This window comes from Protomyctophum parallelum (assembly GCF_964188405.1).
Source record: "Protomyctophum parallelum genome assembly, chromosome: 7".
In the NCBI taxonomy this organism is placed as follows: Eukaryota; Metazoa; Chordata; class Actinopteri; order Myctophiformes; family Myctophidae; genus Protomyctophum; species Protomyctophum parallelum.
The window spans coordinates 25,877,030-25,889,775 of record NC_139705.1 but is presented as its reverse complement, the minus strand read 5'-3'; the positions used below and the strand labels follow the sequence as shown (position 1 = coordinate 25,889,775).

At 41.3% G+C, this 12,746-nt stretch overlaps 1 protein-coding gene across 1 annotated transcript; it reads left to right on the top strand.

Annotated features, from left to right (window-relative positions):
• Positions 1-3,396: 3,396 nt before the first annotated feature.
• On the top strand, positions 3,397-11,983 carry LOC310861996 (chemerin-like receptor 1; the record flags this gene model as incomplete). The annotated part of the gene is made up of 2 exons (XM_083769734.1): positions 3,397-4,369; positions 11,973-11,983. 2 exons carry the CDS (start codon positions 3,397-3,399, stop codon positions 11,981-11,983), a joined length of 984 nt encoding a protein of 327 aa, XP_083625860.1.
• Positions 11,984-12,746: the final 763 nt, after the last annotated feature.

Genomic DNA, 12,746 nt, shown 5'->3' with positions numbered 1-12,746 from the left:
TGTATAACTGGTGTTCGATAAACTCTCACAGATGTCTTATTAAAAATGCATTACTGTACAGTGTGTGAATTTCTGTTCAACGACAAGTTTTGTTCAAAATTGCTTCTGAATGTTTTCCTTTTCATTTCAAATATATATCCTACTATAAACATTTATGCCTGTCTGTGTATGTCTGTAGTTCACTTATCTAATGTCTGTATGTATGTCTGTAGTTAACTTATCTTATGTCTGTCTGTAGTTCACTTATCTTATGTCTGTCTGTATGTCTGTAGTTCACTTATCTTATGTCTGTCTGTAGTTCACTTATCTTATGTCTGTCTGTATGTCTGTAGTTCACATATTTTATGTCTGTAGTTCACTTATCTTGTCTGTCTGTATGTCTGTAGTTCACTTATCTTATGTCTGTCTGTATGTCTGTAGTTCACTTATCTTATGTCTGTCTGTATGTCTGTAGTTCAGCGGTTACTCTGACAACTAGAGGGTGCTCCGATCACTCGGCCACCGATCCGTGATGGATGGATTTTCACTCCAAATGACTCGATCGGAGATCGGCAATTTACCCGATCTGGAGAAACACATCTTTTATACCAGTGGTTCCCAAAGTGGGGTCCGGGGACCCCCAGGGGTCCTTGAGGGAGTTCCAGGGGGTCCCCAGGTAAATGATAGTTTGGAACCAAATGAACCCTTGTGGGTCTGTAACTCTGAGAGTGTACAAATGGAACCTCTCAGAGTAAAATTAACACTGATTTTACTATATAAATTGGGGTCCCAGAGATAGAAATGCCATTAAATGGGGAGTCCGTAGACTAATGCATGTCAAACTGGGGGGTCCTTGACATTAAACAGGTTGAGAATCACTGCTAGAGCGGTAAAAATCTCCTATGGGGGTCGCTGGCATGTATTAATGGGGGTCTGCGGGCTGACCGAGGGGCATATTTGTTTTACTTCAACACCACAGAGTACAAGGGAAGGTCCGGAATTAAAGAGTAAAAATAGGCCTACAAAAGTATTGGTATCAGTACAAAAGTAGAAAATACTCACAAGTTTTGAGGGATAATGTTAGTAATGGTCAGACTAAGGGGAGGTTGGAACAATGATATGTTACCATTAAATTGATCTCTTCTGTATATTTAGAAGTAAAGGATATGTGGCCTAATTCATTTCAGACCCCCCCCCCCCCCTTTCTCCCTCTCTCATTTAATTGGAATTGGAGTTCAGTGTGTGCATGTGCAATACGTACAAGGAACTGCATGTGTGCACATATGCTATAGGACACATATGCTATAGCACACACACACACACACACACACACACACACGCACGCGTGTGTGTGTGTGTGTGTGTGTGTGTGTGTGTGTGTGTGTGTGTGTGTGTGCTCACAATAAGTGCCCAGTCTGTTGCTATCTGTGACAGTTTTAAATATTTGGAATTAGTCAGAACAAGTCTGACAAGTTTGGGGGACCTAGCTCTGGTCCATAGCCTTGAAGCAGTAGAAGGCTATGTACCAGAGCTAGACAGGGACCTATAAAGTTGCCTCCTGTTTACTGTCCACCCTTTATACCAAGACTCTTCTCTGGCTGACATCTCTTCAACACTTTGAAACAGGTAACTATGCTTTTGTTTTATTATGACATGTAATGATTGATAGAGAATATACAGTATAGAGCTGTCATTAAGACCTGATTCTTCAAAAAGCTTTCTAAATCATTCTACAGAATTACTTACTAAATCGAGAGTTCTCAGATTTTTTGATGCCAAGGACCCCCAAGAATGATGATTTATTTTCTTCAATTTCTTTACAAAGATAGCAGATGTACAAGCACGCAGAGTGGCACTAAGTGACGTGCATGTGAGCTTGTATGTTTGCTTCTCGCAAGAACCACACACTCGCACAATGGTGTAAATTTCCAATATATATTTTTTTACTTCTTGGATCCAAATATTGTATGGTACTTTTACTCCACTACGAAAAGTTACAATCAAAGTTACTACTTTGATTGTTATTACCCAGTTCACTTCCATGGGTAAGAGATCCAGTAGAACTGGTTGATTTTGTTGAGCTCTGTAAATGTCAGACGTACTTGCTCACACGACGCATTGTGAGCTTGTAGGGGTATTTTGTTTTATGTTGGTTATAATGTGTACAATATATCAAGATATTTAAATAATTTGTTTTAATTATTTTGGTGACTGGTAAAGTGTCGGGATGACATGATATGATATAGTACTTTATTGTCAGTTTGCACTGAAATTTGTTTGCGACCCAGCGGCCTTGTATGCAACACATATACGTACACATTTTGACAAAAAAACACAGGACAAAAAAAGAAAATACACTGCAGAGAAAAACACTCATCTCTCTCTCCTTTTTTTTTTTTTTTTTAAGATATTTTTTGCGGCTTACGCCTTTTATTGATTTTTGAAGGGACAGACAGTAGGCTGACAGGAAACGGGAGAGAGATGGGGGGATGACATGCAGTAAAGGCCGTGTCGGGTCCGGGAGTCGAACCCGCGGCACACTGCGACTGGATTACCAGTCCGGTGCCCAGACCGTTACGCTACGGCCTGGGCCCTCTCTCTCCTTTTTAGTACCAAACACGATCCTGTGTTTCGGCACCACTTTGAAGTAAATTAACTAAAAAGGAGAGATGAGTGCTTTTCTCTCTCCATGAAGCCCAAACGTAGGCCTACTCTCTGAAAATAAATCTGGACTCCGAAACTTTCATTTGTCTGTCAGTCGTCGACTTCATTCTCCGTATTTCTGCCTAAGTATTTAAGTCTAGTAGGCCTACGTTTGTTTATGGGCTTCATGGAGAGAGAAAAGCACTCATCTCTCCTTTTTAGTTCATTTACCTGCATTGAATTGCATTGAATTGAATGGGGCTATGGGATGATGTGCTAATTATGCGCTTATTTCCATCGCTCAAAAATCTTTGTATATATCCTCTCATCATAATGTAAATACTGTAGTATCCCAAGCGGCACACTATACTACTTATTTTTGGTAAACAGTGTACACACAATGTTTGTATTCCTTAAGGTGCTTGTATTCCATTTGACATCCTTCTCCTGTCACAGCAGCTCACAAATCTCGCGGCTGTGTTTGCACATTGTTGTACTTCACCCAACAGATATGGGAGTTTTTTGTCATTAGTCATGTTTTCAAACTGTCTTGGTACAGTGGGCAGACGGTTAGGAAGTGTAGCTCAGTCTCTACCTCGTTTTGTGTGCAGTGGGTCTTCTCTTGGGAGCCAGGTCTGCCTATGGCGGCCTCTCTCAATCGCAAGACTGTGTTCACTGAGTCTATATCGAGTTAATGTTTTCCTTAGTTTTGGATCAGTTACTGTGCTCAAGTATTCTTTTCTCTCTCTCTCTCTCTCATTTGGTTTCAGGACGATGGAGAATATGACCACACCTGCTGTTTATCACGATGCTGGGGCTAAGGATGAAGATGAAGAATGGGAAAGATTCTTCAAAACCGTCGACGTCATGTCCGCGGTCATCTACAGCCTGGTGTGTGTGCTCGGCGTGTTGGGGAACGGTATGGTCATCTGGGTGGCGGGCTTCAGGATGAGGAAAGACGTCAGAATCGTTTGGTTCCTCAACCTCGCTGTGGCCGACTTCCTGGCTACAGCCTTCCTGCCCCTGAACATCACACAGAGAGCTCTGGACAACCGCTGGCCTTTTGGCTGGTTCATGTGCAAAATGGACAGTATGATTTTCTATATGAACATGTATGCCAGTATCTACATTCTGGTGCTGATCAGTGTGGACAGATGTGTATCTGTGGTTTGTGTATTCGAGTGGCACAGTAACTATCACCGCACCGTCAGAAACGCATCCTTGGTCAGTCTGGGTGTTTGGGTGATGGCTTTGGCTCTCAGCATCCCTCACGTAATCTCTAAGGAGTTGGACTTTGGATACTGCGGGGACTATCCTGATCCCCCCCTGGTCATCACTAACCTCCTCGTGGGATTCGTGTTTCCTTTTTCCGTCATCATCTCCTGCTATTCTGTCTTAATCACCTGCATCAGGAAGAACCGCCTATCACGTGGCACCCTCAATAGCATAGCTGTTATCGCCGCGTTTTTCCTGTGCTGGGCCCCCTTTCACATCGTACGACTGATTCATGTTGTGGTGACAAAGATCGGTAAGACACTGGGTCTGGTGCTGGAGTTCGGGGTCCCCATATCCATCACCCTGGCGCTTTTCAACAGCTGCCTGAACCCGCTGATGTATGCATTCATAGGTCGGGATATCAAGCGCATGTTCTGCGGGTCCTTCTGCGGGTCCATCCTAACGGTTCTGGAGAAAGCCTTCGCTGAAGATCAGCCGAACTCTCTACGTAGTAGTCTACGTCGTAGTCTACGTACTAGTATACGTACTAGTATACGTCGTCCTAAGACGAGCCCTCCCACAGAAATGACAGAATTACAGCTTCAGGATGTATTACTCGCGACCCCCGCCCATTCCCTCCTCCCCACCCCAAATACAAACTGACTGCAATATATATTCTTTTTAATATATATATATTTCTTTAATTTGGCGAACCCCTGAGGGGTCGCGACCCACGAGTTGAGAACCCCTGTATTAGAATATTAATCCGAGCCGCGTTTTTGTCAGTGAAAAAAGGTGTTATAATACGGTGTTCGTATTCAAGTCGAGGAAATCAACACTGACTGAATTAGGACAATGTTCTTTCTCACCAATCAAATAATATTATCAACATCCAGTATAAACCTCATGCAGCGCTGCCCCTTTAAGTGTAGTGCATAAAATGGGTGAGCAGGTTTGAGGCCTCCGTTTGGCCAAAAGCCTGATTTGAGTGTTTGTTGAGGACTTGGGCCTGCACAACAGATTGATGTATAGCTGATGCATGAGACTTATTGACTGATGCAAGCTCGCAATGCATTTCCAATGGGAGTCACATGGTTTGACACAACATTTGTGTTGTATGAGGGGGAGGGGGCAGTCGAAACACAGCCGAAAGCCGTACAACAAAAATGTTGTGTCAAACCATGTGACTTCCATTGGAAATGCATTGACACTTACCCTTTGTTTACATCTAGCATGCATCAATGTTGTATGCTAGATCGAAAGGTGTGAGTGAGGCCTTGGAGTGGAGGCACGAGATTATACTTACTTAGTCCTCTTGCACTTCAGGGCGCCGTGTAGAGCCAGCCATAGCAACCACGTCTCTCCATCTGGGTCTGTCGCGGGCAAGATGGTGTGCTTGTGCCAAAGTCACACTACATGCTTTAAAGGGAAACTTCACCCTTTTTGCAAAAAAATATATGTTAATGATGTTTAGAAGATTTATAAATTAGAACACTTTCCTGGGGGTAATATGTGTATTATGTGGTTTTAGATATTTTAGATTTTTTGTAGTGAGCCCAGTGTCTCTGATGTCATGGGCACTGGGCTCACTTACTTCCTGGACTACATGTTGTCTCAGTAAGACAGCCCTCCCCCTATCCACAAGGAGGAGCAGTGCACCAAAGCATTATGGAAATTGTAGTCCAGGAAGGAAGTGAGCCCAGTGTTGATGACATCAGAGACACTGGTGGTCTCACTGCTAAAATCTAAAATATCTAAAACCACATATTACACACATAAAGACCCTGAGGAAAGTGTTCTAAATCTTCTAAATGTCATTAACATATACTTTTTTGCAAAAAATGTGGCGCAAATCTTTGAATATATATTCTTTCAGAGACAAAGTTTTTTTTAACTCAAATCTTTGCTTCTGTGCAAACGGGGGCACGGTGGCACAGTTGGTAGTGCTGTCGCCTCACAGCTAGAAGGTCCTGGGTCCGATTCCCGCTCGGGACACTGTGGGTGCTGGCGGCGTGTTTCCTCCTCCGCGTCATCAGTGCCCACACCCGAAGGCGGGGTTGGCGAAAGGACCTTTCTGTGTGGAGTTTGCATGTTCTCCCCGTGTCCCCTAGGGTACGTAGCCCTCACAAAAACATGCAGTAATCCTGGTCACTAACTGCCTCCCCCTGGCCAGCCGGGGCGCCTGATGGAGGGTAAAGGAACTGGTTGGAATAACGTGTTCCTTCCACTCGCTACGTCCAACTAGGGAAACTCCCCCCTGTCAGGTGTAAAGGAGCAACTTGGACACTCAGGCATGAAGGAAGCACGAGTTCAAGTCTGTTGCTCCTTGTCCCCCATATATGGGGACTAGGTTGGTGGAGGGTGTGTAGAGCCCAGGATCACATTAGATGATTGACACAGGGGTGAAAAATGGGTTACAAAATCGTGGGATAAAAAGAAAAATAATCTTTGCTTCTGTGGGGTCCCTAGAACAACATATTTTCAGATGGGGGTCGACGGCCAATTACATATATAATCTTGGGGGTCCTTAACATGAGACACACACACACACACACACACACACACACACAGACTGAGAGAGAGAGATTCTCCTCTCTCCACCCAAGCGCTGCTCGCTAATGGAAAGTATTACATTTACTTAAGGACTGTGTTTAAGTACAAATCTGAGTTACTTTTTACTTTTCTGGAGTGTTTCCAATTGTCAGTATAGGCCTACTTTACCTCTACTCGTCTACTTTTGCTCCACTACAATTATTTGACAACTTTTATAGTTACTTTGTGGATCTGAATTATTATTATTACAAAACATGCATTAAGCACTTCAGCCCTATTTAGGGGGAGGGGGGTGAGAGGGCCCGCTACTAACCACGGAGTGTGCACCTTTGTACTCTGGTATCCGCTATGTGAACTGTTTGTTTGTTTGTACTGTTTCACTCATTGTTTAATGTACTGTCTATGCTGCAACCCAATTTGCCCTTCGGGGACACTAAATAAACTTGAACCTTGAACGGAGGCCCTCCCCTCTCTCTCTCTCTCTCTCTCTCTCTCGAAGTATCACTTGTGTGGAACAAGTGGGATGGGGTTAGCAATTTATCACTTAATTTGCTATTAAAAATTCCTTATGCGCTGCGACACGTTTTGAGCTTGTAGATCGGCTATTTTTGCTATGAAATATAGTGGCCCTCTCCATTGTCAAAGTTGCCCTAGACTGTCTCCCCCCACCCCCCTCTCTGTCTTCAATTCAATTGAAATATGCTTCTTTGGCATAATAAGCATTCTTATATTGCCAAAGCAGTACATACAGTGTGATACAAAATAAAAATACGTATTCAGAATTAGAACACGTAATAACAAACAAGACAAGGAAAAACATGAGCAAATTTAATTAGTATTAGTATTAAGTGTAATGAGTTTGCATGCTTTTTAGACAACAACATTTTTAACATTAGAGCTGATATTATGAATGGTGCTGCTGCTAGCGCAAACCTTCAAACAGCAGCTAATGGTCCCAGGGTAGATCTCTCCAGGGGGAGCCTATTATCGTTCTGCGCAATTGATGAAGACGAACTCCGCAAAACCATATCACAGATGACATCATCCTCCTGTTCATTGGATACAATTCCCACCACCTTTCTCAAAGAGGTCTTAGACAGTGTGATTGGAGATATCCTAAAAATTGTAAACAGCTCGCTACAATCAGGCGTCTTCCCAGACTCACTGAAGACTGCTGTAGTTAAGCCCCTTCTCAAGAAACACAATCTTGATCCCTCTGTTTTGGGTAACTATCGACCCATTTCAAATCTACCCTTTCTGGGCAAGGTTTTAGAAAAATGCATCTTTCATCAATTGGATGTGTTTCTACAGAACAATAATGTGAACCTGGGGGTTATTATTGATTCTGAATTGAATTTTAATTCACACATTAATCATGTTACCAAGATTGCCTTTTTTCACCTTAGAAATATTGCACGAATCAGAGCCTATGTGTCCTTGGACGATGCAAAAACGCGAATCCACGCCTTTGTTTTTTCTCGGCTTGATTACTGCAATGCACTTTTTTCAGAACTGCCTAAGAAAACAACTGACAGATTACAACTTGTCCAAAATGCAGCAGCCAGAGTTTTAACTAGAACTAAGATGAGAGAACATATTACTCCAGTTTTGGCATCACTGCACTGGCTTCCGGTTGTTTTTAGGATTGATTTTAAAATTATTTTACTTGTCTATAAAGCTCTCAATGGTCTCGCACCTTCCTACCTACATGACTGCCTGCCTAAATATGTCCCAAACCGCCCCCTAAGGTCTTCCACTGCTGGCCTGCTCGCTTTGCCTAAAAAAATGGCAACTAAAAAATACGGTGAAGCAGCTTTTTGCTTCTACGGGCCGTTGGCATGGAACACGCTCCCACTGTACCTTCGTCAGGCAGCCTCTGTAGACATTTTTAAAGCTCAGCTCATGACCCACTTCTACAACATTGCTTTTAATTGATCTTTTATTTATTTTTATTTTTTGTTATTCATGTCCTCACTGTATTGCATTACTGCTTGTTTTTTGTCGTTGCCTTGCTTTTCTTTTATTCTCCATTGTTCTGTAAAGCACTTTGAGCTGCATTTCATGTCATGAAAGGTGCTATACAAATAAAGTTTTATTATTATTATTATTATTATTAGTCTATTAAGTGTTCACCCGTTGTCCCTCATTTTGTGGCAGGCTGCTTTCTCACCTATATTAAGTGGGGGATTTTGTAACTTTGTTCTTGTTATTTTTGTGAATTTAGGGTAGTATTCATCTCTTATGTGTTTATATTTGTCACATATGCAGTTAAGAAGTGGAGCTCTGTCTCCACGGCCTTTCTCAATGGCCAGGCTGTGCTCGCATGGGGATTATCGATTAAGTCATTCATTGATAATTGATTTGATAGGTATGGCTAACCTTATCGATCGATTAACCGGTTAGTTGATGAGGGCCGTTTTTTAATTCTCCTCAATGTCTAACATAAAAATCTACACTTTGCTGATATACAGAATGCATTATTATGCTCATGAATCCCATTTGCCATACAAGGCCAGGCAAAAGGCATCTTTGTGTGAGGAATAAAATTAAATTAAGTGTTTTTTGAAAGTATTCAAAAAAGTTTAGTCAGTTGAATTAAGTCCCCTCACATCTATATGCAAATTACATCCTGCACATAATTCTACATTCATTCAAACTCCTGTATAGCTGTATAGCCCATGGTCATGGTCAATCAAAATCAGTTGGAAATATTTAATTTTAATGTGGTAATCTGGTCACACTGAAAACCTAAATTCATGATTTCAGTAGCTTACAGTCACATGCTGCAAAGACAACCAGCATCCCCCAGCACGCACGCACACCCACACACACCCACCCACCCACCCACACACACACACACACACACACACACACCAACCCTTTTTGACATAATTTTGGAAATATTCAAATTTTCCCCTTACGCACAAGATGGGTATCGGCCGATCGTGATAAAAACAATGGGTGATGGGGATCGGAGCACCTCTACTGATAACGGCTACATGTCCAACTTGTATCGTTCCTGGCTTGCAACGGCCACCAGTCGTCTAATACGAAAAAATATATATGAAAACCTCTTCTTCTGCAGCTCATGTAAATGTATTTATTTTTTCTTTTAAAATATACACTCAAGACAGAGGATAGCTAAATTATTTGTTTAGTTACATGGAGATCATATTTACACAGGTGCATCTGATTGTACAACAGAATATTAATCATATTTATATACGAGAAAAACACAGTTTCCTCTCGTCTCCCATGCTTTGTTCCGAGCCAATATGTGCTCTCAAAACGCCCAGAATCTGTGCCCAGACACCGCTGTTCATAGTAATTGTGTAGGCAATATTTTAATTGTTATATGTTTTAGCCTGGGACAGTAAGCAGATTCCTCGTCACCAAGGGGTCCCCATAGGATAAAAACATACAGTTGCTCTTAGAGATGCTCCGATAATCGGCCAGTGATCGGCCATATCTCGCTGTCTCTCCGATATTCACTCTGATCGGTAATCAGCATTTACCCTATCTGTGATCGGCAATTTAAACTATCAGGAGAAACTGATCTTTTACACCATTTAAGTGGTATAAATGTCAATCAGATATATAGTATAATATTTAGCATTTTTGTGACAGGCCTAAACATTCTCCCCTTCCTCCCCACACACAGGATCAGACGATCATGAGAAAAACAATCGGCGATCGGTATCGGTCCCATAAAACCTGATCGGAACATCCCTAGTTCCTCTTGTCACATTGGGAACATAGAGTAAGCGTAACCACATGTAATTATACATAATATAACTAGGGATGCACCGAAATTGAAATTCTTTGCCGAAACCGAATACCGAATATAGGAAACAGTTGGCCGAAAACCGAATATCCGAATATGATTAATATTATACATATTTTTTCCTACCATTGCTGTCATGGCCGTACCTTAAAGCTACCTGATTTATTTAAAATAAATGATTATGGCAAAACTTAACTTAAATAATAATCACTATTATGGGTCCATAAAACATTTATTCAGCTCTTTTGAATGCATTAATTGCATACACTATTCGGTGATATATTTTCTGCCTATTTGGGCCGAAACCGAACATTTTCTGCGGCTGAATATTCGGGGCATCACTACTTAAATTAGTATGTTTATACGTAAGTACAGAATAAATAATCTCTCAATCACCTGGTAATGACTGTGACACAGTCCTGTATCTGAAAGGTCAGAAATGCAGTCCTTGCAACCACAATGTTTCCAGCCAGACAGGTCTAGTCCAGAATGCCACTTAAGCACTATAAATACTTTGTTGTACAACAAATAGCAAAGATTGTTGACCTACAAGCTTGTAGATGTTGTAGATGAAAATTTGAAAGATTTAGAAAGCTTTTGCCTATAATGCCATGTTGAAAGTGGTTATCACTTAACATACCTACACCCACACAGTATCATTGGTATGAAGTGTAACTGAATATCGCTGTTTTAGTATCCTCACTTAACCCATTAACTTAACCGTTATGGTTATGGCAAAACTTAACTTAAATAATAATCACTGTTATGGATCCATAAAACATTTATTCAGCTCTTTGAATGCATTAATTGCATACACTATTCGGTGATATATTTTCTGCCTATTTGGGCCGAAACCGAATAGGCCGAAAATGCATATTTAGCCATTTTCTGCCGAATATTTTCTGCGTCCGAATATTCGGTGCATCACTAAATATAACCCATTTTGAAACCTGATTCAAGAGGCATACAGTAGATATGCAGAACAATGGCTCCCTGAAACCCATGATAGATAGACCTTTGTTACTAAATCCAAGGATAAAGTGTTTGAAAGACACACAATTCAAATGCAACCCCAAAATTGTTTGCACACCAATAAAAGCAAATAACCGTTTGTATAATTAGTAAATGACAACAGAAAAGACGTTGCTGGAGAACACGCCGACGGTTTAGGTATTTCAAACATACACTGCTTTGACAGCTTTATAGCTCACTTCTATGAACAACAAGGAAAGCATGGGCTTTTCACATATAGCAGCTAAAAACAAACATCACCATTGCAATCAAAGTTAATGCCCAGGCTCTGACAACAACTGTACGGCGCTGTGGATTAGCTGCACATCCAGAGCCTTTTTATTTATTTTTATTTCACTGTATTTTCATCGTCTACTCTGGCTTTTGGGAACACCTGAGACAAGTCGCTTGATTCAGTGTTTAGATATTTGATATTTATTTTAGCTTCCTATACAAACCCATTGCAACTTCAAACTTAAAAATAAAATGAAACAAAAGTTATAGGAACAACACAGCCCCTCATGAGGACAATATCCGTCACCAGAACCAAGGATGGGTGTTTTCGATCATGGTTAAGTCTGGGGAACTCTTCCCTGAAATTGTCCAGTTTCAGGCATTATAGCATATTGTTGTCAGATAAAAAGAATGAATGAAGGTCTAATTAATCGACTGAAACGTCGACCTAATAAAGAGCAACATTTTGGCAAGTATCTGACAGTCTGCGGGACCTTTTTTGGTTTTCAAAGATACCCTTTTTAATATAATATATTAAATTGTTGTTCCTCAGAAGGTGTGTAGGGCAATAGAACATATTATATTCTATTGCCCTACACACCTTCTGAGGTGTGCATCTGCCTTTTGCAAAAAAGGACCCCCAAATTGACACTAATTAGCCTCGCGGACCCCCATTTGAAAAGACATGCCAGGGACCCCCATAAGAGAAGATCTTTTTATACGTAGCTCTATCAGTGATTCTCAACCAGTTTCATTTCAAGGACCCCCTAGTTTGACATGCATATTAGTCTACAGACCCCCATATATTGGCATTTCTATCTCTAAATTTACATTGTAAAATTAATGTTAATTTAACTCTGAGAGTGTACAAAGTTAGACCCATAAGGGTCAATTTGGTTCCAAACTATCATTTAGCTGGGGACCCTTGGAACTCCCTCAAGGAGCCCTCTTTGGGAACCACTGACATACAGTATAGGGCTCTTCATTACTGTAAATGCAATATTAAGTCCAGGTTAACAGAATCTTATCAGAGCACGTTATACGGGGGGGGGGGGGGTGACTGCATTAACATACAGTACAGGTATTTTCTGTAGCAGTGACGGGTCTGTCTGCAAATGTTGTCTTCTTCTAAATATCAGTTGTGGCATAGTCAGTGTTTCTATAGACCATATTCACACACTGGCCATTTTGCATTGAAAAAGCCGGGTAGGCAATGGGGCGGCATTTCACTAAATCAATAGCAAGATGGTCACCGTGTGAATAATGGTCGATAGAGGTAAATCGTGGACAATGTTGCTCAGCGTTTCCAGTGGCTGCCTTAAGCCTG